The 23,825-nt window shown below is 36.7% G+C and overlaps 3 protein-coding genes across 4 annotated transcripts; 2 read left to right on the forward strand and 1 right to left on the reverse strand.

The window, feature by feature from the left end:
- Window positions 1-4,240: 4,240 nt before the first annotated feature.
- tmem216 (transmembrane protein 216) lies at window positions 4,241-9,920 on the reverse strand. Its single transcript, XM_038276134.1, has 6 exons — window positions 9,819-9,920; window positions 9,384-9,397; window positions 9,209-9,302; window positions 7,306-7,398; window positions 4,569-4,770; window positions 4,241-4,480 (listed from the first exon to the last, which is right to left on the reverse strand). Exons 1-6 carry the CDS (start codon window positions 9,826-9,828, stop codon window positions 4,465-4,467), a joined length of 429 nt encoding a protein of 142 aa, XP_038132062.1. The 5' UTR covers window positions 9,829-9,920; the 3' UTR covers window positions 4,241-4,464.
- Window positions 9,921-10,307: 387 nt separating this feature from the next.
- On the forward strand, window positions 10,308-15,607 carry tmed9 (transmembrane p24 trafficking protein 9; the record flags this gene model as incomplete). Its single annotated transcript, XM_038276077.1, has 5 exons — window positions 10,308-10,530; window positions 12,000-12,100; window positions 12,252-12,377; window positions 12,597-12,743; window positions 14,165-15,607. Coding segments are annotated over 5 exons (747 nt in total), but the record flags the coding sequence as incomplete, so codon positions are not given.
- Window positions 15,608-16,737: 1,130 nt separating this feature from the next.
- Window positions 16,738-23,557, forward strand: b4galt7 (xylosylprotein beta 1,4-galactosyltransferase, polypeptide 7 (galactosyltransferase I)). Of its 2 annotated transcripts, XM_038276135.1 has the most exons (7): window positions 16,738-17,194; window positions 18,869-18,904; window positions 20,423-20,767; window positions 20,853-21,078; window positions 21,983-22,066; window positions 22,169-22,273; window positions 22,842-23,557. In XM_038276135.1, exons 1-7 carry the CDS (start codon window positions 17,142-17,144, stop codon window positions 22,995-22,997), a joined length of 1,005 nt encoding a protein of 334 aa, XP_038132063.1. In that variant the 5' UTR covers window positions 16,738-17,141; the 3' UTR covers window positions 22,998-23,557. The 2 variants fall into 2 exon arrangements, with proteins under 2 accessions (XP_038132063.1, XP_038132065.1); XM_038276137.1 differs by lacking the exon at window positions 18,869-18,904 and having other exon boundaries at window positions 16,739-17,194; window positions 22,842-23,555.
- The last annotated feature ends 268 nt before the right edge of the window (window positions 23,558-23,825 follow it).

Below are 23,825 nucleotides of genomic sequence, written 5' to 3' on the forward strand. Positions count from 1 at the left end.
TTTAAATGTACATTTATATTACAGAAAAAGTGATAACTACTGATTTCCTAAAAGATCAATGAAAAATATGTGGTTATTGTACATTCTGATTACATTGTTTCATTTTTTTTATCCTGTCATGACAAACATGACATCCATCTATTCTATTGAAAAGACAGCTTCATAAAGTATTACATTACCTGGTGTTTAAATAAATAGTCAACATTTTTTTTTTACAAAATTGTAAACATTTATACATGAATCTGGACAGTCATCCTGTATTAGTTGTTTTATTCCCACTAAAACACAAGGTCTCTATTTTATGGCCCACATTTTTATTATAAAAAAATAAAAATATTAATATAATAGGATCTCAAGCCAGCAATTTATAAATTCAAGAACATAAAACCAGGGGAGGAAGCCTTTAAGACACGAGAAGATTTTATCTTGTCCCACACCGCTTGCAAAATACAAGTCGGTAGGTATAAGCTGGGTTTATTATAATGTTTAATTTATTCCCTAATATGTTTATTCCCAGGGAACTTTAGCACATCTTCATCAATGGAAGAGTTTATTCATTTGTATTAGTTTAGGGGATAAAAATGAATGACAAAATATTATTTTCATCTATTGTAAAAATAAGGAGCAGATGAAAAATACAAAATATGATTAATGAGGTGATTTTTCAAACAAATTCCAGCTGTTTTTCTTCACAATGTATTTTAATATGCCTAAATTAAAAATGTTAAAAAATATTTTTATTTCCTTATTTTTATATTTCCTACTTCTTGTAAAACTCATTCTTCTGTAAAATAAAAAAGTCTAATTTAATTGTTTTCTCTTAACAAATTTTGGGAAAATATTTTCAATTTATTTCATAAATTGCTCTTGAACATTCATACCATTTCTAGGAGATCTAAAGAATATGTTTTATGAGTAGAATATATATATATATATATATATATATATTCAGAGTAAAGTAAAAAAAAAATTTCTGCTTTGTCTAAGCGCTGGTTTTAGATTATTGAAAGAAATGACTAAGTTTGATCCAAACTTTTGATATTAATTAAAACTCCTTACAGACGGACATGGTGTTTTTAAAATCTTTTTTCATTAAGTGCACATATCTGAGATAATGGATTAAAGCAACTATTGTTTCTGGTGTATCTTTATATTCATACAAAGAAGTGATTTTTTTTTTTTCTAAATGCAAGACAATGTGACCTGAGAGCGTAAAGAAAAGCTGTTGATCCTTTTGAGTTTAAATAAAATTATGTAAAAATTTGCAACTTTTCAGAATTTTGACTGGAAGTTTCCTGACGACTGCAAAGACGATGGTGAACTTCTGAATAAAAGGTTGGTGCTCAACAAAGTGGCACAGTTTAATTTGAAGTGCAAGCCTGCGATGTCCCCGTTAATGAAAGCTCTCAGCTTTAAGTTCTGTCTACTTTATATTCACGGAGAGAAACGAGCGAGGCAGCCATCGTGGAGACATGCAAATACACTGATCTGTCTAATACGAGCTGCACCCAATCAGACGGACGGAGACTTTGACAAGCAGAACAAATGCCTTGTGAGCATAAACACGTGCAGGTCAGGAGGAAGAAGAATTCCACTTTCTTTATCCTCTTTGCAACAGACACATACTGCGTGTTCGCTTACTGTTAAATTAGTCATCTGAGATTAGAGACGGCTTAAGGAAGAAAAGTTTTCCCTCAAAAGTTGATAAAGCTTTGCAATCTTATGTAGACTGAACATATGCAAAGATACATGTCGAGAAAATTTGTTAAAACCCTGAAAACTTTGCAGCTCTAATAAAGTTTATTTTCTGGTCTCTCTACAAGCCTTTGTCTGCCCAGGTCCAACTGTTTGGGATCCAGCCCCAGGCTTCACGTTAGGTGCCTGGATTCAACATCAGACTGCAGGTTCTTTCTATCTGATAGTGAGCTTAACTTAGGCTGATTAGAGAGCAGTTAGCCTAAGTCAACTTATTTGACTTTGTGATATTCAAGATTTGGCGATATTATAAAGTTACAACTCTGAATACTCTTATCACACTACACATCCATCCATCTTCTTCTGCTTTATCCGGGGCCGGGTCGCGGAGGCAGAAGTTTAAGCTGAGCAGCCAAGACCCAGGGTGCGCCCAGCCACCCTGCAAAGGAAACTCATTTCGTCTACTTGTATTAACGATCTGGTCCTTTCAATCACTACCCAGATCTCATGAGTGGTGGGAACGTAGGTCGATCGGTAAATTGAGAGCTTTGCCCGCTGACTCTCTGGTATGAAGCTGTCTCTTCACCACGACAGTCCAATACAGCGACTGCATCACTGCTGACGCCGCACCGATCTGTCTATCGATCTCAAGCTCGATCCATCCTTAACTCATGAACAAGACTTCCAGATACTTTAAATTCTCCACTTCAGAAAAGGACCCTAAACTGACCTGAATTGGAGAGTCCACCTTTCTCCGGTGGACAACCATGGCCTCAGATTTGGAGGTGCTGATCCTCATCCCGGCAGCTTCACAAAAGGACAGAGATGATATCCTGAGGTTTTTGAAAGCTGAAGGAAGCCATCTATGTTAAGAAAGAAAACCAACCTTAAACAGACGGGGTGGACTCAGATTTCAGCTTTCAAAAACCTACAATTCAGCGATTTAGTTGATTCCTTCCCAATATCATCGCGACCCCCACCCCCTTACAGGGGATCAGAGCACCTCACCTGTTCAGCCAGGCCAACAATTATCTTTAACAAGCCCCCTTTCAGAGACATAGACAGGTATCGTGTAACACAGGCTGAGAAAAAAATCAAACAAACCCCCATTCCAAAGGGCGGGGACCCTTTGGTTCGTTCCGGTTCAATTTGCATGATTTCTTAGCCAAAACAAGGCTTTGTTTTTCGGTCACCTCTATTAACCCTATAATGCCAAATGTATCGTATTTGATACATACGATTTCTGAAATGTTTTGCATCTGACACCTTTTGCATAATTTAATGGTTAAAAACTTTGCTCAAAATCCTATTGTACACAATCAGATATACCTGATAACAGCCAGTAGAAGACTACACAAAAAATTATCTTGACTTATCGCATTGTGATAAATTATTAATATAAAAAATGTATTTCTGTTTTTTCTTTTTACATATTTTGTTAAAAGGGCAAATAAGGAATTCAAACCAAAAAAAGTAATTTTCTGTTTTGTTTTATTCTTGGATCGCGCTTTAAAGGGTTAAGCCTCGAACTCTATGCTATTTCTGACATTTTTGGATGGGAAACGAAACGTCCTCAAACTTCGAAACAAATTCCAGTGAACAGTTTTTTTTTACTTTTATGGAATATGTGTACCCTGGTCAGAGTGGTGGCTACATTAACATTATTGAAATTAAACCTTTTGGTGATTATTAAAACAAATGACCAACACATCTGTTTTTATTCAAAGTGTTTTTTTTTATTGTAAAAACTCCAACAAATTACTTTCATTCTGTTACACAACATCAGATGATTAGGTCAGAGAACTCTCCTCACTAACTCCTCTTTTTCAGCCCTGCAGCCCATTTCCTCACAATTGGTCGAAGGCAAAGTTTTTCATCCTGTCATTTACCTATTTTCTTTATTTCTTTCTTTATCATAATCCCCTTGTTTGGTAATTAAGCAAACCATTTATTCTAAGAAAAGAAATCCTTTGTGGGTTTTGAATAGATTTAAAGTGTAAACAAGTTAAGAGTAGAAATGGAAATACTGGGTTTTGAAATTATACCCAAATCTGATTGCTAGTTAATGATGACAACAGCAGAATTGATAATTAAATTAAAGCAACGTTGAAATGTAATAAAATAACGTTTTGATCTGTGGGTTTGTTGCTGTTCAGAGGGAACAATTTAGTGAGGCAGAGGTAAAATATATCTTCAAAATAGAAAATAAGTAAACATTTTTTTACAGGGAGATGAAGCTTATCGTCATGAAATAAATAGGTCTGAGAACAGGTCTCTGAGGAACACCACTGGTTGTACTTCTAGATGTAGTTTATTTATCTTCTATGTAAAGAATGATTCAGTACAAACAATGTTAAACACATGTTTCATGTTGCAGGAGGTTAACATTAGGTGACAAGTCAACAAAAGATACATCTAAGCACAAGATGGACCAACAGTGCTGCAGCTGAAAGGCAGACTGCTGGCTAATGAGGTTCAACAGAAACAGAAGGAGCTGATCTATCATGTCACTGATGCTGTTTTTTCTATAGATGTTTTTATATATTTATTATTTTAAACATTTGAGCATTGGCACATCCTGATATCGGCCCATCTCTTGTTTTGTCTTTTCACTGGCATTTCAAATCAGTTAGAGACAATTGATGACATCCAAGCTGATGTTCAGAGTAAAAAAAACATCTACAAAGCAAAACGTACAAAAATATTTAGATATAATTTCCTCCTAGAGGAATTAAGATCATTTTCTCTCTGAAGAAAGCTGCTGATGCATCAGTACACTCTGGACCTTTAAAGGAAAAACAAAACAGACTGAAAATGAATCAATGCATCTTTTTTTTTTCCTGGGGCCTCCTAATACACTCTTTATGGATTACCTGGAGAAAGCAGAAATGGAGATAACACCGAGCAGGAACTCGAGGCCATAGAAGCAGAGCAGCACAGCGCTGAGAATGAACTCTAACCGCAAGACGAAGGTCTGCAGCAGGAGGTAGTAAACGGCCAGCGCTGTGCAGGGAATCAGGATGAAAAGGGACACAAGGGAAGCCAGAGAGCGCTCACAGAGGTTCCCCTTCCAGCCTAGGAAAAAAAATCATCACTGTAGGCAGTCAGAAGGAAGGGCTAATAACTGTTACTGCCTGCTGCTGCTGCTGAGTCTAATTCATCACCATAAATCTGTAACAACAAACCTTTATCACTTTAACTAAACATGTTTAACTTGTCCAACAATCATGTTGCAAAATATGTCTATAACTTTAGAATGATATCACAGATAGTTTTAATTCTGTACAATAAAGCAGTGCTGATAGTGCTTACAACCCAGTTAGTCAAATACAGTGTCTGATCTCCTACAGGTAAAATACATGAAACCAGCGTGAAGTTAAAGAGCAGAAATGGATTTAGTTTTAACCATCTATAAATAAACAGCACCTTATATACAGAGAACCGCCCCCCCCCCCCAGCTGTCAAATGATTCAGGTCAATAAGCTAAAGCTAATCTGAATAAATACAAAGACATCACTTCTTAAATGATGATTTGTGTTTATTAAAACCAACCTGGTACAATGTGAAAAGAGAAACGACCCTTTAAACCATAAAAATAAATCAGTGATCCATCCTTGATCCAGAGATTCTACTTTAGGATTTTCTGCAGACATGCCCTAAAAGAGCAATGTAGCTCCAGATCATCATACTACCAACACCATGTTTGACCATTGGTGTGAAAATATGAATGTTAGTTTTATACCAGATGTAAAGGGATGCACACCTTGAAAACAGTTTTTCTTTAGATGTAGCCTGCTGTTTGGAGTAGCATAAATGCAAATGCAATTATGAGATTATCCCAATTTATGCATTTAAATATATATCCCTAACCTTAGAGATTTTTGAATTCCAGTTCTAGTGGTAAAATTAATGAATACTAAATGCTGACAGCAAGAAAGGAGGTAAGAAGAGAGGACTGTATAATTTCTATAAGAGTTCCTTAAAAGGTCTAGTGGAGGATTTTTGCAAATTTTTGAAAATACCTGCCCTCTGCCCTTTAAAAAAAAATTCACATGCACAACCCTGTACCTGCTCCTGAGAGGGAACCCGTATTAAACGCATGCGTGAGCGTGCACGAGCCCATTTCTGCTCGTGCACACTCAGTTTAAGAGTTGCTGTTTTGCATCGCTCATACAACCTTAGTTTTACTTACTTACTTTTAGATTTGTTATTTTTCCACAATGTTAGACTCACCACCGGTAAGTGAAAATGGGGACGAGCACGTAGGACGGCCTTACGTAAACATATCACCAGAATCATTGTTAATTAGGAGGACCACTTATTTTGATGATCTGCCCAGAAAAATAACATCCTCCACTATACCTTTAACATTGGGACCTTGCAACACTCATATCTGGCACTAAGGATCTATATTCTGTAGATTCTCAGTATCCTTGCTTTGGCATGAAGGTACAGACCACCTCGCAGAAATCAGCAATCATATATTATTACTTCATGTGTACCGTTTGCAACACATGCAAATGTACACATGTTCATATGTTCTGGTTGGTATATTGGAAAGCTTTAGCTCTTTGCTACATTTTTGTCTTTTTTTATTCCAAAAAGCTGTATTCCCAATTTGATAAGCATCCTTCATCCTTTCATGGGTTTCCATTCTAGACTCCCTCCCAGAAGGCTAAAGGCTGTCTGCAAAGGGCACAGCAGCGCAGGGTTCCTATAATTTAGTGTCAAACCAAGTTCTTCAGTCCTGCTGATGACCTGATTATTTGACAAAGAGACACATCAAACTTTGCAGGGCAACAAACAAAGTGTAATAGAGCCAAGTTTTGTTTTTTTTTCTCGAAAAAGATGATCAAAGTGCATTTTATTTGCTAATGAAGAGAAGGAATGAAAACTGTGGAAGGTTTTAGTCTGTATCAATTCAAGTAGAATATTATTTTCAATCGCTGCCCATCAGCGCTGAGAACCAATTCCTTCTTTGGCCAAATGATTGTTGCATCTTTTTATATGTAATAAAAATTCTAATCTGAACACTTAGAGGATTAGAAACAAGATATATATTTAATCACAAAAACTAAATCAGCAACAACAAAGATGTGCAAGATTTATAAAGCTCAGTCGAAAAACATAATTATAGAAGAAACAGAAGTAATAATTAGAACAAACTTTAAGATCAATTGTACAAAATGTGAAGAAGTTTGAGAGTTCAAATGTTGCAGAAATCAACATGCATTCAAATATTTATTTATTTTTTTATTTATTTTCCAGATTAAGATGCTGAATTACCAAAAATATAAGATGGTATAAAGGGATTTGTAGATTGTCCCTTTCCGTTTCAAAATCTGAACAAATATGTTGCTCCTGTTTCTCTTGGTCACTCTTTTGGAGAAAAAGGAAACAGAAAAGGAAAGGATTGATTCCTGAGAATAAATCCATTCTGAAAGGTTAAAAGGAGACTGTATCGCTGTATCTTGGTTTGAATCTAGGTGTATAAAGCATTTCAACATAAACAGGGAAACAAAATGTCCTTATTTGCTAAATATACTGAATCGTTATAGGAATTCTACAAATTCTCAAATGTACGCTTTAAATGTTTCAAGCATTTCTCACCATAAAAAATGCGGAATGTCTCCAGAGCAAGGAAGAGAATCAGCAGCACTACGTCCAGGATGAGATTATCCCGTGGATATGGCAGTAAAATCCCTGCACAGGAAAACAACCAAAGTGGTTTCAACACCACTGCTATTTAAAAACAACAATAACTAAAAAAAATTAAGAAGTAACTTTTTGTATTTCTCACTGATTGTTTTTGCTCATCAGTGTTTTTTTTTTTTTTTTTTTTCCCCTCTGATGTTTTTACTTGGCAAAAACCAGGGCCCTGTTTCACAAAACTAAGGAAAGGTAATATAGTTACTACACAAATATGTGGTAACAATCTTACAAAAATACACACTGAAACAATGCAATTTTAATATTTAAACCAGTCATCCAGACTAGTGGACTTTGAAGAATGCAATTACAGCACTAATGAAACAAAATCAACACCAATAAAATTTAACAGCTTACAGTAAACTGTCTAATCATTCTTAATGAAGAATAAAATGTCTGAATAAAGGTATCTGTTATTTTTTGAATAATAACGTATACCTTATTTGACAAAAAATTAAAAATATTAATGACAGGCAACCTTTCACTATGATTAACTGGAACCCACTGCTTAATCTTGGCATTTTCCTACCCTAGATGACAAAGTCATGACTGCATTTAGGAAAGCAACGTTGACTTCAGGGTGTTTTTGGGGACAGTTTAAATCCATCCAACTCTGGGAAAAGTTTTTGGAAGACTTAAAAAATGTAGCGCAAAGTGGGAGGGTATGCCAAGTTCAGATGGTAAATGGCCACCCTCTGACCACTATCAGTAGACAATGCAGGTTAAGTGTCTTGGCCAAGGACACTGAAAGTCGGAGCTGGGGCTTGAACCGTCAATCCTTCGATTTCAGGGTCAACTCCTACATCCGATGTGACTGTCGCCCTAAAGGCATATATCACTCACATGAGCAGCGAGCAAGCTTTTATAGTACTGTTGCACCGTGCCAAAATGACTGTCGTTGGGACTACCTCTTGCTCTGTGTGTGATCCTGTAACGTCTGGACTCAGAGCACAATCATTCCTGCTGTAAGCTACAGTGTGCATGTGACATGTGTGCTTTTCAAAATGCTATATTTTTAGAGTAAAGTTTATATATAAACCTACATATATATATTTAGGTTTATGTACATACTGCTATTAAAAATTTAAACAGTAAAAGAACAGTATAAGTATAAGAAATCTAAGTAAAGCTTATTCTTTCCCCAAAATTCATGTATTGCATTAGAAAAAATTTACTTCAGAAACTCTAGTTTTTACTGAAGCTACAAATACAGAGTAAAAATTATAACGAATAGAGTTTACTGCACCAAAAAGTCACTTTTTTCAGTTAAGCAGCAAATCTGAGCCCAACACAGATCACTGTAAAATGGTGCAGGGCTCCACTTTGAGACCCAGCAGTCTGCCCAGGTAGCGGATGTCATACCTGAAGAACGATGAGATTTATGCAGTCTTCAAAAATACAATAAAAAAGTAACAATGTACACATAGAAAATTATGACTTTATTAAAGGGTTAGGATACCATAGTAATGTTAAAAGTACTCCACAAAATAACAATATTTGGAGCAGGCTGGATGCACAGAATAACTCACCATGGTAACATGTGCTACTGCTCTTGTGAAACTGAGTCCAGATTAATTAAACCAGGATATCCGGTAAATCCCACTTAATCCCTTATCTTGGTTTTGTGAAATGGGCCTCAAATGTCTGTTTTCTAGACACGTGACTCATCTGCCGTAATTTCTTTCACAGTTTAATCTGAGTAGATAAAAAAGCCTTTGGTTGTGTGAGAGAAAGGGGGGGTCTTAGGGGCCATAAACTTCAGACTTTTGCAAACTTGCCAAAACATGTGAGACAGTAATCTCACCTTTGTAGATGAACATGAGGATCTCTGCCAAGTAGAAGGCAGCAAAGTACCAGGTGTTCAGGTAGAGAAGAACTTGCAGAGGTGTTGAGGAGAGCTGGAAAAGAGATAGTTAAGGACAGCAACAGCAGATAGAGAGCGAGCTGCAGATCTGCTCCACTTTCAATTGGAAGGATACCACTGATCGGCTCCCTGGACAAAATGAAAGAAGTTGGAAAATAGGACTGTTTTATGCACGGTCTGGATTAATATTAATGAGTCTCTGCTAAGAATTATAGAATACAGCTATGATAACTTAAAAGTTAGTCTAAATTCATAAACAGTTATTCTAAATCCAAGCAGGAGGAAAAAAACTATAACAAATTGAATACATTTTGATAAAACAGTAACCTACGAAAAAGGTAAAAGCATCCAGTCGTTCAGATAAAAAAAATCTGCTTTTGTTTAATAGCGTTGGTGATTAACGAAACCGATCTTGATCTTTGTTTTAACTTTAAAAACCGACTGCTTGAACAGAAATATGTTCAAACTTCTCGGTGTGTTGCTAATAAACATATGGTTAAAGTAAAGATTGTCTAACAGCAAAAAATACATTTTAAAGCTCAAAACTCACCGGGCGCCATGATGGAAATCCGCCTGGTTACTATGGAAACGGCTTGGCTTTCTTCTTCTATGTGCAGGGCATCGGTGTGTTATAATGCTGCCATCTTGTGGTATGAAGGAGTTACAGTAGGGGGTTGAATGAGTTCAAATCTGACCTCGAACCTACTAATATGATAAAAAAAAGAAATATATATTTTGTAAAATAATATAAAAGTTGTATTTAAGAAATCAAGGAAGTATTCATCCAAATAAAATGATGAATGTTGTAACCTATATTTGTCAGTCTTGTTACTAAACAAAAAATAAACATGGAATCTGGGGTCAAGGGTACTTGTAATGACACCTGGCAGGATACCTTTTATTCGTTTATCCTTTAAAACTTATGAAAACACATCTTAAACATAAGAAATAAGCTTCAAAATCCTGATGCGTTTGATGCTGCTATATTTAGATGAAAAACTACAATACCCATAATGCTCCTGAGGCGCGCTGATTGGCTAACGCTGTACGAGGGTTTACGTGGCACAGTGCTGTCTGTGCTCAGGCTCAGTTCGGTCTCTGGTCTCAGGTATCGCTGCGGTTCAGGATGCAGCTTTCGTTTGTGTTTTCGGCTTTCCTCCTGAATGTTTTCTACAACTGCGTCTCTTCGTTGTATTTTCACATTGGGGAGACCGAGAAGAAATGTTTCATAGAGGAAATCCCAGACGAGACAATGATTATCGGTGAGTCAATGCTAACAGCTAGTTAGCCTCCGTGCTAGTTAGCTTCACGGCTAATAGAGCTAAGAACCTGTCTGTCATGTCCCAAAAAGTTTCCACTCAGCAAGCATCTGCTGAGTAAACCAAGTTGTTTTTTGTTGTTGCATGTATTTGATGCTAAGACACTGCTTGATCAGAATATTTTGATGGATGTTAGATCATTAGATGAAGTTAATCTCATTCGTAACTTCCAGGAAGTTACTTGTAAAAAGAGAACAGGTGGGTGAGTCTACGTGGTTTATTCTTAAAACACAAATATTGATTGAAGAACCTAAAATCTAAAAGAAACTCTTCACCCAGATAGCTTTTATGTGTCTTAAATTGAAACCAATGGTGAACACCAAAGACAGCATATGTAGAATGCTTGCAATAAACCTAACTAACACTGTTACTGTTAAAATGTTGAAAGTTAGTGTTTCCATATGTTTGAAACGCTATAAAGGGACACAGAAGGCTGGAGTTTAAGGTAAAAAGTTTGATTCCATCATTCTTATATCAGTTGAAAGTTAATTCTATGAATAGTGTACTTACATGCTTATAAATATAGTTGAATTCCTCATTGCTCTGGCTGATCTGAGACCAGGACGGTGAGACCATTGCTTTAACAGAGACCCCAAACCTCACTTCCACAATCTATTCCTTCAGCTTATGAGGTGGAAACAGAAACCTGCTTCCCAACATCATATAGAATCTCATCCATTCAGCATCTCATGGAGCTGCCTTTATTCTTCTTCTCACCATAGTTGATGGTTGAAAGGACTGACCTGTGATTTATATGCACCGCAATACTGTAACACCACCATGAACATGAAGTAGTATCTTATTTTCAACCTGAACAGGCCAATTCTCCCTTTACGCCTAGCACCACAGCCTCAGATAACATTCTGCCTCAGTGACTGTTTAAGATCGATCAAGAAAATCATAAGTGAGAATCATAATATTTGAAAAGTAAGCTTTGGAGCCCTTAATCCCAGGATCAAGACCCTTTGCACTGTATAGATATTTGGAAATTGGTCCACAAAAGTTTTGCAAAGGACTCTGTGATGAATGTGTTTCCTGGCAAAGCTGAACACAGCTGGGAGCAACTCTGTGTAAAGTATCAAAGTTTAACCAATAATATCCCCAGGATCTAAAAGGCTCAATTTTAAAGAGCATGTTCACATGGTGGCAGCCCTCACTTGTGTGAAGTTTTTTTTTTATTAATTTCATGTGAGAAAAAAAAATGAAACTCAGAATTATTATGGGAGAGTTGAGCTGTTTTTTTTTTGTTTTTTTTTGCAGACTTTAAAACCACATGAAATCAAACTGTTAACTTCTACTGTTGACTTTGAATGCAGGTTATATTGAAAATAATGCGTCTCTTTCATGTTGCTTATGTTTGTTTTCAGCTTGAAATCATTGTGGGGGTTTAATTTTTCTGTGTCTATGTCCAGGTAACTACCGAACTCAGCTCTATGATAAGCAGAAAGAAGAATATCTACCAGCAACACAGGGTCTGGGGATGTTTGTTGAAGTCAAAGACCCTGATGACAAGGTAAAGCTAAGCCCTCTGTGTACAAAGACATCATTAAAGTGCTGCAGTTTGTTGCATTTAGTTGCCTTTTTTTTAGCTTTTGATGTGATTAAGGTTCTGGCAGCATGTTTGGAGCTTGAACTGGTTTGATCACCTCTTTGGTTTCCTGCAGGTGATTCTGTCTCGGCAGTACGGCTCCGAGGGACGATTCACCTTTACGTCGCACACACCCGGAGAACATCAGATCTGCCTCCACTCCAACTCCTCAAAGTTCTCCCTGTTTGCTGGAGGCATGCTGGTGAGGAGGCAGCCCATTCTCAGCCAATTTCATATTACACAATATCAATTTCCTGTCTGACAAGACAGTTTTACTTTGAAGGAAAATAAAATGCACTTTATGTTAAGAAATTAAAACACAAATTGCATAAAATCTGTAAATGGAAATTGGCTCGAGGTTCTGGATGAAGATGTCTCACTCAGCGCTGACATTATTTTGTTGTTTTGTTTTATCTTGCAGCGTGTTCATCTGGACATCCAGGTGGGCGAACACGCCAATAACTACGCTGAGATTGCTGCCAAGGACAAACTGACGGAGCTGCAGCTCAGAGTGCGGCAGCTGGTGGAGCAGGTGGACCAGATCCAGAAGGAGCAGAACTACCAGCGGGTCAGTTCAAGTCTGCAATCTGGGAGCTGCAGGGGGGGGGGCAGGGTGTTCCTCCATAATCTAAGTCAAAGAGGTCTTTATTGACTTCTGCAGCTCAAAACAAAACAATGACAGTGAAGCTGAAATACACCACTTTATAGATGCGAAATAGAAAAGTTCAAACTGAGATTAATTTATATTTTTATTTCTCCAAACCATATAGGGTGGTGAATTACAATAATATAATCAGATCCAATCCACTTTATTTATATAGCACGATTTCAATAAACACAAGGTTTCCAAGTGCTGCACAAAAAGATAAAATAAATAAAATAAAAGCACTGCCCGCACAGGATAGAAATATGCATGTATATACATAAAATCAACACTCCACATGGTGTCAGAAGCCAAAGAAAAGAGGTGGGTTTTAAGCGGAGTTTTAAAATGAGACAGAGTGGTGGCCTGTCTAATGTGCAGTGGCAATCCATTCCAGATGTCTAAAACCTTGGATGGAGGATCAGATAAAAGCTGTTTCTATTAGCTACCATCTCACTGTGGTATCAGTGTACAGATCAGATCTAACCAGACTAAAAAGGAAAGTGTGGATGGTAAAGGTGGAATAGTTTCAGGCCTTTTGGTACTGTAAGACAAGGCGAGATGTTGGAGCAGATTTACAGGCATGGCCTGCAGCTGGTGTGTAGGGCTGCAAGAGAAAGACTATCCAGGACAAGGGAAATTAAATGCACTCTTCAACCAGAGACACTGTCAATTACCAGAGATAATATTATCCACTGGTCCAAACGTCTAATTTCAATATTTATCAGGGTTATAATCAGGGTTCCAGAGTCTTAGTCAGGCCAGCTGACATGCCTTACTTAGACCAACATATAGAGTCTATGGGGTTAGACAATACAACAGATGGAGGAACCTGGCCTTACTTTACAACTAATGATGGGAGATATGGCTTCAAAGTCTCTTGTTTTTTTTAAAGCTAATTTCTTTTATAATGACTTGCATTCCTTTCAATCTTCTTTGGGAGGTGACCTTAATTTAAAGGGCAACAAAATTCAAGCTGTGAAAAATATTTGAAATTATGTCAAATAAATGTGGTGCTCACCCAGTTAGCTAGTTTATCCGCTATGAGAACATATCTAAGAAAAATAAGTGAACGGATGCAGTTCTGAGCAGTGGACCGACAAGGATTACATTGGTGGACAAAAAATTAAGTAGAACATTCGATTAATCGCCCTGCTTACTTCACACCTCAGCAGAAGTCATATCAGCTTTATACTTTCCTTTTTTGATGCTTTATCTAATGCAAACAAAAAGACAAAAAGTAATTAGTACTTATGAATGCACATATTATAAATTAATGGAAAAATTTACTTAGAATCTGTTAATTTGTTTTAATGTAATTCCTCCTACTGTCTGTGTGTCTTCAGTACCGTGAGGAGCGTTTCCGTCAGACCAGCGAGAGCACCAACCAGCGTGTCCTTTGGTGGTCCATCGTTCAGACCCTCATCCTGGTTGCCATAGGGATCTGGCAGATGAGACACCTCAAGAGCTTCTTCGAGGCAAAGAAGCTGGTGTAACTGTGCTGAAGGAGCGTGTGTGTACAGAAATGTGTGTGTTTGGTATCTACTGATGGATGCAGTAAAAGAAAAAGCAGCATAAAAAAAGATCCAGCTGCACCAAGATTAGACTTGAAAACATTTGTTTTGTTTTGTTTTTTTTTGGTTTGAGGCGCTCCCATTCTACAGGAACATCCAAGAACACTTCTCGCTAACAGCTGGAAGTTTAATCTTTCAGACGGATGTTTGCACCCAGCATCCACGCAGTGATTAATCTCATGTTTTTGTTCCCTTTTGTTACTGGCCACTTGAGATGTTGATAAACTCATTTCACGTCTGAGTTGTTGTTCTTTGTTTCTATCTAAGTCACAGATTTTCTCAAAAGGTTTAGTTGTCTGAGATTAAATTTAATTAAGGTAAGGGGTGCTTGCTTGTGGAGGTTTTTTACATTACAATGCTCAATAACATTAGCTGGAGTCCCTTGTAGACATGTTTTGGTCCTTTTTTGGCAAAAAAAAGTTAATAAAATTGTATTTAAACTTCTTTTTTCAAAACACAGAATGTAGTTGAATTTCTTTTAATAATGTGCCATCACCTTTTTGTTTTTAAAGCTAGCAAGAGGATGTCAGCCATGTTATGAGAGATGAATTAACTGCAGGGGTCTTTATTTCTCATCATTAGAAAAAATATAATGGTGCAAACAAAGGGTGCAACTTTTCTTGCTTACTTGGTAGGTGATGTATTTTCTGCTCAATGCACTGTTTCTTATCAAGTTAAATCATTTGCAGTAAAATACAAAATCTGGACCTTTACATAAATTCCTCCCACGTTTCATCCGACTTCAGAATGGTAATGTTGAAATAAACATGAGTTTTTTGCTGTTTAGTTCTAGAAAGACTAAAAAACATCAGAAAGCCGTTTTTCCTCTCAGACTGCTGCATTTTAATACTCAGCTTTAGCTGATTTAAAAAAGAAAAAAATTCAAGCTTTTTTTTTTCAGTAAAATTTGATTGTATTTTCTTATCAGGGTTCTGTATTTTGGAGTAGAAATAAAAAAATACTTTTTTTTCCCCTTTAGATGTGGAGCTTTTTTTCCAATGCATTAGCAGTTGCACTCGAATGTTTCTCCTTTGGTTTGAAGGATCTTCTGGCTCAACTATAGCTTGTTTTTTTTTCTGGTATTTTTCACATCAACAGCTCAAGTCACTGTTTAGAGTTTTTATATTCTGTATAATGTATTTTGAGGGAGAAGATTTTTGAAGCCAATTAAAATGAGATGTGACTGCAGAAATGAATAAAACCAATACAACAAGAGATTGTTGGTCTCGTTGCTTCTTAAAGACTATTTGCATATGGCAAACGGTTAATCTCCCAATATTCATCTTCCATTTAGTATTAGAAAAAGAATAAGACGGTTTAAAAAAAAAAAGAAAATAATCCCTTTCAAGACTTTAAATGCCTCAGAAAATGACTGAATGGCTTTTGTATGGAAGGGCTGAAAGAGATGGCCTCCTTGAACACATTCCAGCAAAACTCAGCCTTGAATAAAAAGGAAAACTATTGATTGATTGACTTTATTGATCTCACAGTGGAGAAATCAGCTCAAATAGTCAAAAAGAGAAGAAGGTGCCAAAGGAAGAAGAAAACATATAAGACTAACAGAGATATTAGCATTGAGGGATAATAATGTGAAGTTCATGATAGCCACATAGTCTTAAACTCAGTGGGTTGGCTGAATTTTTGTGGAAATAACTGTGTTAGAGGAAAATCCAGCAGTTGCTTGGCTCAAATTGGACAATGTTGCAAATCTACAACAGTGTGCTAAAAAAGGTTTGACAGGTTCCTGTCAAAGGTCAGATCAGAACTGAGTAGGGTGAAAAACTACATAATCTTAAAGCAGTATTTGTTAACTGTCTCCTGTAATGCTGTTTTTAGCAACGCCTTTCTGTACGGATAATCAGTCTTTTATTTTTATCTATAGATCTTGTGTTCACAAATTCCTAAGTACAACAAATAAAAACCTATAGCAGGATAGAGTATATATATTAATTAGGGTTTGTATTAACTGGATTCTCAAAATATATATATATATATATATATATATATATATATATATATATATATATATACATTTTACCCTTTTGAAACAGGATTTAAAGGTAAAGGTGCCCTTTAAACAGAATGAATTTGGAGTTTGTATTACTAACAGGAGTAAAGTTAACATTGTTATTTTTATATTCGCCTTATCAAATTACTCATTGGTTGCAAACATGTATAGAACTGACTAACTTAACTTTGTTGTAATAAAAAAATAGATGCAAAATGGCCAGCCAGACTCTGCTGGGCATAAATTAAATGTCTGATGGTGAGTCTGCCTGGCCATGAATGCTTTTGTGGCAAAATTGATCGGAACGTTAGAAAGAGAACTTAAGTTCCTATCTACTGTTTCTTTCGGATCTATATCTAGGACGGAACGCATTTTAGACGGCGTCTGTGATTTCTGCCGTTCCTAATCGTTCTATAGAAATAATTAACAGACTCTCCTTCGATAAAATGTGAGACTTCTGAGGTCGATGAAACATCGGGGGATTTTTGATGGGGCTACTATAGCAGACTGAGCGTCTCCGAGGGTCCAAAGGAGCCCCGGTCTGTAGGAACCGCTTCATGCTACGTGTCGAGCGGCTGCGGCAGCCCGTTAGCCCCTCCTGCTAACGGCTCCAACTCAAAGCATGAACCCCCCAGCTCCCCTACAGAGGTCCGGGATGGATGACCTAAACCTGGAGGAATGAAGGCGAAGTTTAACTGCGATACAGACCGTTAACAAAGTCTGACAGAAGGGGGCTAAAACATGATGTATTCATCCAGAAGAAAGCCAGTGCTCTACTTCAGAGAGGAAAGAAGGTGAGTAGGAGAAAAGTAACTCCACCAACACACATACGATGTGCTAAAACACTAATATAGTGTGACCAGGGAGGCGGTGTGTGGTTTTTCTTATTAATTCTATGTTGGTTTTGTATAATTAAGCAGAAAATACCTTGTCCTATCAGTGTGGTAGATCTATTACGACAATAAATAATCACAGTATGAAAGAATCCTAAAAGTAATGGCCTAATTAGCACCGAGGAGGTCAAAGGTCACCTGTTCCTGAGTTGGACCCCAGCATCAGAATGATTCCACATTGCTGCAACTCAACGTGGAAACAGATATAAATGTTCCCACTGTGGGACTATAAAGGCATCATCCTTCCTTTCCAAATGTCCTGATAGGTTTTAAGTGCATCATTTTTAGTTAAAGCATTAAAAACTGTTTAATATGCCAACATTTCCTATATTATACTTAATAACATTTCATTTGTCTTTTTTTGTGTGTGTGTTATGTATCTATTTTTCCATCAATCTGTTTGTTTGCTTTTTTGTTTTTTTTTTCTCCTCTGGAAAGATCAATTTTAGGTCTGCAACTGATTATTGAATGATTATTGAAATGGATGACCCCTTTATTGTTTTTTTTATTATTATTAGCTGCCTTATTACAGTTTTTGTTTTATTTTATTTTTTTTTACTATGTCTAGCATCACATTTTGGTTTTTAAAATAAATGGCATCATTTGCTTATAAGAATATTTTGACTCACTTGTCGTCCACGCGCCTTTAAATGCTCCTTCATTGCCTTTTTCTCCACTATTCTTAATTTCTTATATTTTAAATTTTAAATCTATAAGGTATACATTTGAAATTGAACCAATTTAATTGAAAAATATTCATATCAGGTTTTTGTTTTTTTTTTGTTTTGTTTTTTTGCTTAAATAAAAATCTAATATTCAAGCTGTAAACAGTGCTGAGTCTTTACAAGAAAATAACATATTTGCAGCCAGGCTACGTCTTGTTGATGTAACTGATCATCATAGCTACGTTTAGCAATGATACTGCAATATTCACGATTACCTAATACTGCCTAACGGTATCTGTAGCAGGAAGCCCTAACTAACACGTGTCCTTTCAAAACCTGATAAAACTCCATGTGTTTAGTATTGCAACTTTTAGTGTATAAAAATTTAATACACGTGTGGAAAAGAGTGTTGGTGGCCCTCATTTAATGAAGGAAAAACCCACAATAGTCACAGAAATAGCTGGAATCTGACAAATGCAAATTATATGAAACAAATGAAATCAGAAACTGCTTTTCAGATTTGCTTTAAAGAATGATAAAAAAAGAAAGAAAAAACACCCATGAAATTAGGCCTGAACAAAAAAGAGGGTACCCTTAGCTTAATATTTTGTTTTAAAGCCTTTGACTTTATGCACAACTCCCCTACTTCTGGAACTTAAGGGAGCTCTTTCGTTTCCTGTCTTTCATTACTGAATGAACTGATTAATCCAGGTGTGTCTGCCCTTGGTGACTGAGGTCAGGCACACCTGGATTAATCAGGTCATCCAGTAGAAAAAGACAGGAAACAAAAGAGATGCCTTAAGTTCCGGAAGTGGTGGAGTTTTGCATAGATCTTCCTACTTTGTTCTATTAATAATAATGAATACATTAGAAGAGCGTCACTCATCGACATTGTCTGTTAATGTTTAAGAAATGACGTCTCTAAAGTTCCTCCGCAGCATGCGAGGTGAGTAAACATGGTGTGTATTTTTTTCTTTTTCTTTTAAGAAATGGCTCCTAAACTGTGGTCCTCAGACTCACAGCAGTCTGAGATGATGTTAAAGGAAATCTGCAGTCAGAAGGAATGGTCTCAACGTGTCTGGCTTATGCTTATTTTTAATAGTAAGCAATAGTGCATCAGTTGCTGACTTATAAAGAGATAAAGGAGCAGCCTTTTTGAACATAATTCAAAATAAAAGCCACAAACTAAAGTTCTGGTTTAACAGGTAAATATATCCAGGTCTGTTCTTCATACCAGTCTTGATATTAGAGGTATATCACCTAAAATTTTCGTTTTCATAGAAGCAGGACACTCTGCCTTTAGAGAGAGAAATATTCCCTCCACTGTGACTCATGTCCCTCTTAACTTACACAAGTTTTTAGCCTCAAAATGTGCTGTAGTATAAAGAGCAAGATGTAATGGCATTAATTAGGGATGAAACAATTAATCAGATTAATCCAGTTTAATCAATTATTGAAATAATCATCAATTTAGTCATCGATTAATCGTTAAGTGGAGTATAGAGAATCTAAAACATGCCTTTAGCTGACAAGGCAACAGTAATTATATCAACATTGTGTAATAATAAAGGAGTATTTTATCTTTAAGATTAAAAAAACTTTTAGTTTCACCTTGTTTAATTTAGTAAAAAGTCTTCTTTAAGAAACCTTTTGCTATCTAATTATTAATCGATAAATCGAAAAAATATTTAACAGATTAATTGATTTGCAAAATAATCGTTCATCAAAACTCTGCTACAGATAAGTTTTAATTCTGAGAACAGGAAAATGCTCCATTTTAAAAATTATAGTAACATTTTTTCTACTTATTTATTATGTATTTTCTTTGAAAAAAAAGAAAAGGAAAACAAGTTCTGTAGATTGAAAATGTTCTTTTTTTGGACTAAAGTCTGGATTTGTTTTGATAATTAAACTTGTGGGACACAGTTTAGGAGCCATGAGGTGAAGTTATATAACATGTTTGAAAGTGTCTGGATGTAGACTCACTGCCTTTAAATCATCTAATACCATAATAATATAAAAATATAATACTTTTATCCAGCTGGAACATCTGGATGCATGTTGGCTTTTAAGATTCCCTTTTAAGCATCAGTCAGGATGAGCTTTGGTTTTGGATTTGCTGCAGTTGTCGTTTGAATGTTGCATTCAGTGACCCCTGGAAAAAACAACCAGCCTGTAAACCAACTTGTAAATAGATATTGTAGAGAAGTTCCTCCAACTTTCAAATTTTTTGTTCCTGCAAAAGAATGGTTGCATGTTTTAGATTTTCCTCCTAAAAGGGTGAAAACTTTTTACTGTCCACTGAATCTTTAATCGTCTCAGAATTTTATTTGGAGGTTCAGCTTTCCACGACACTAAATGTAGACTTTAGACTTTAAGTAATTTTTACCTTTCAATATTGCTTGCTGCATGTGTTTAAAAAAAACAAACCCAAAGCTTTAGAGGTGCCTTGTTCTGTTTCCAGGATGCTGTGGGGTAAATGCACCATTTACAAGCTGTTTGGCCTCTGCATGGTGCTGGTAGTCGTCTCTCTGCTGTGGCTGCAGCTCAGCTGTTCGGCTGAAATGGCCTCAGCAGCGCATCATAACCAGCGTGACCCCCAGCCGCCGCCACCAGCTTGTCCCACTCCAGAAAGCCAGCTGTCTGCAGTGGATGACCCCACCTGGGGTCCGCACAAGCTGGCTGTGGTGGTCCCCTTCAGGGAACGCTTCGAAGAACTGCTGGTGTTCGTTCCGTTCATGCACAAGTTTCTCAACAAGAAAAAGATCCGCCATAAGATCCTGATCATCAACCAGGTGGATCACTACAGGTGAAAGCTTAGCTGCTTAAAGGAACCTTTGAAGTCTTATGTTTTTAAAGTTGTTCTAAAGTCTAAACAGTCGCTTTATATCCAGATTCAATCGAGCATCTTTGATCAACGTGGGCTACATGGAGAGTGGGAACGACACAGACTACCTGGCAATGCACGACGTGGACCTGCTGCCTCTTAATGAGGCTCTGGACTACGGCTTTCCTGAAGACGGACCGTTCCATGTGGCCTCGCCGGAGCTGCACCCGCTCTACCACTACAAGACCTACGTGGGAGGAATCCTGCTGCTCAGCAAGAAGCACTATCACATGGTACGGAAGAGCTGCACTCTAGTTTTCTTTGGCTTTAGAGGCAAGAAAAGGCTTGAGTGAAGAAAGGATGGGTTCCAACTAGGGCAGAGTTAATGATTATTTTGCAAATTGATTAATATATTTATTATTTTTTCAATTAATAATCGGATATTCAAAGGTTCCCTAAAATTTTATTTTATTTTTTTAATTAAACCAGGTGAAACTAAAATGTTTCTACTTGAGTTCTGGATAGAATATATTGACAGATGCAAACGTTTTTTATCCTAAATGCTAAGGATTGTATTACCTTCAGAATATGATAAACACAACAACACTAAAAACCAGGGTGACTAATGTTTTTTTTTCAATGATATTGCGGGCGTGTAACGTTACACAAAGTTAACTTGTTTAGCAACACTGCCATCTGTGTGGTGGTGTGTCACTGCCTGCTAGACAGCCGTCAGATAAGCTCTCTGTCTCACAATCTTTGCCATCAAAAAGCATTTCTGTATTAAGTTTCATTGGTCCAGCGTAATACTTCTTGATAATTTTTGTTTTATTTTATTTTACATTAGTGCTGAGCCATTACCATTAATATTAAAAACGAGCTCAAAACTGTAAACAATTAGTTTTGTATGAAATGATAATTACGGTAAGTAAATTAAGGTTCAGAATTATTTTCATTTGGGATGATACAATTCGTCCACCAGATGGTGCTGTTTCAACTGCTTAGCTCTGAACGTTGAAGGTTCACAAAAAGAACAGATATAGTAGCCTTTATGTTGAACCAATAAAAGTCTTGGGCAGCAGATGATCATCTTTATTTTTACTTAATGCTGTGGTTCTGAAGAAATAAAATTTATTGTAATTATAATAAACCTAAGAAAGCTGTCTTTCACGCCGCTTATCTTCTATATGTGTGCAGTGCAATGGGATGTCGAACCGTTTCTGGGGTTGGGGCAGAGAGGATGACGAGTTCTACCGAAGGCTAAGAAAAGCAGAATTACAGGTAAATATTTACTTTGATCAGCAGAGAACAAGAGGTTTAATCAGAATTGTGTCTGTAGATTGTTTCCGGTTTCTTTGGGTTTATTTTATTTACTTTTTGCAGCTGTTCCGGCCAAGTGGAATCACGACAGGATATAAAACCTTCCTTCACATCCATGACCCGGCCTGGAGGAAGAGAGACCAGAAGAGAGTCGCTGCTCAGAAACAGGTCAGAGACGGACTGGTAACAAACCAGCAGGTTGACTGATTTTCACATGAATAAAGTATAAAACCAAAGTGAGACATTTTGATTTTTCAGTGTGTTTTTTTTTTTTAAATCTATTTTATATCAAGACAAGTCAATCTGCTGATTTCCCTTTATTAGTTCTGATCATCAGTTAAAATGCTAACAAAAAGAGAATTTTTAAAATAAATTAGAGCAAATAACTCTCACCACCTTCTGCCTGTTAAACCACCAAGCTAATTAACACTGTCTGTTTCCATTCATGAATATTTTATTCTGTACCTTTTAGAAAATATCTTCCGTGCATTTCCTCATTTATCTGGAGCAATCTTTTAAGAAATATAAAAGAAAGTTAACCATTTAAACATTTGGGATAATACCAGCAGACATTGTCGGTCAGGAAGCAAAACCTGATCGATGAATCTCTAGTTTTGTAGCAACTTTGCATAACCTCGTTGTTTCACATATTTAGTTTCAGCAATGGAACACTGGGTGGGATTTATTCCTGTTTACGATGAGTCATAACTCCACTGTCTCCTCCTGTTTTCTGCAGGAGCAGTTTAAGGTGGATCCTGAGGGTGGGCTGACTAACCTCAAGTACCAGGTGGAGTCCCGGCAGGAGCTGACTATCAGCGGGGCTCCCTGCACCATCATCAACACCAAACTAGAGTGCGATCAGAGCACGACGCCGTGGTGTCTGCTTAGTTAGCTGAGCCGGTGTCTCCAGGAGCACGTGGAGATCTAGAAACTGGAGTAAATTCAAACAAACCAGCAGTGTTAACTTATCTAGGTACATGATCTGAATATTGGATGCAGTGGCTCTTCTCCAATAAATGGACATGAACTTTTCATATGCAGGGTCAAGGAGGCGGAGCCTATGATGCTGGTATTCCTCTCCTGATGCTTTCTCTGGTACTTCCAGAATTTTAAGTCTGGCTTTAGTTTTTAGGATGGACCCAGGGCCCCGCATGCTTTACCATCGTGCTGCAGTTTCAGATGAACAGTTTTTTTTTTATGCTTTTCGAGATGATCAAATGTCGCTCAGAACAAACAAAGGTCCTTCACTGAATTGCTTAATTTTTCCTGCTGATTCTGTTAAAAGGAAGAGAATTAGCCTTGATGTCTCTTATGGAAGATATAAGGTCCTTTTTTATTCTTTTTATGAAAATGTTGCATAAGTTAAAAACAAAGTCTTTATAAATATGTCTGCTGTGTCCCATTTCTAAGAATTATATTTCAATAATTTTAAAAAAGTGAAATAAAAAAATATAAAAGATATTGTTAAATTTGTCGTCTCTGGTGAATCGGATCAAAGAGCAGTAGATGAGTTTGCAGGGAACAGGAGAAGCTGTTGTGATCTCAAATCAAACCTCACATTTTCCTTAACGTGAGATCTGAATTCAAAGGACAGGTCACATGTTGAACAAAACATGTTCTCAGTTATGTGGTCCTACTGATTGGAAGATTGTAAAACAAAAAAATATATATATTGACATTGCAGTTCTGTTAAAGTTTGAAGTATAACTCCTTGATGATT

The sequence above is a fragment of the Cyprinodon tularosa genome, unplaced genomic scaffold (genome assembly GCF_016077235.1).
Source record: "Cyprinodon tularosa strain WSP-4 unplaced genomic scaffold, ASM1607723v1 ctg122, whole genome shotgun sequence".
Classification (NCBI taxonomy): domain Eukaryota; kingdom Metazoa; phylum Chordata; class Actinopteri; order Cyprinodontiformes; family Cyprinodontidae; genus Cyprinodon; species Cyprinodon tularosa.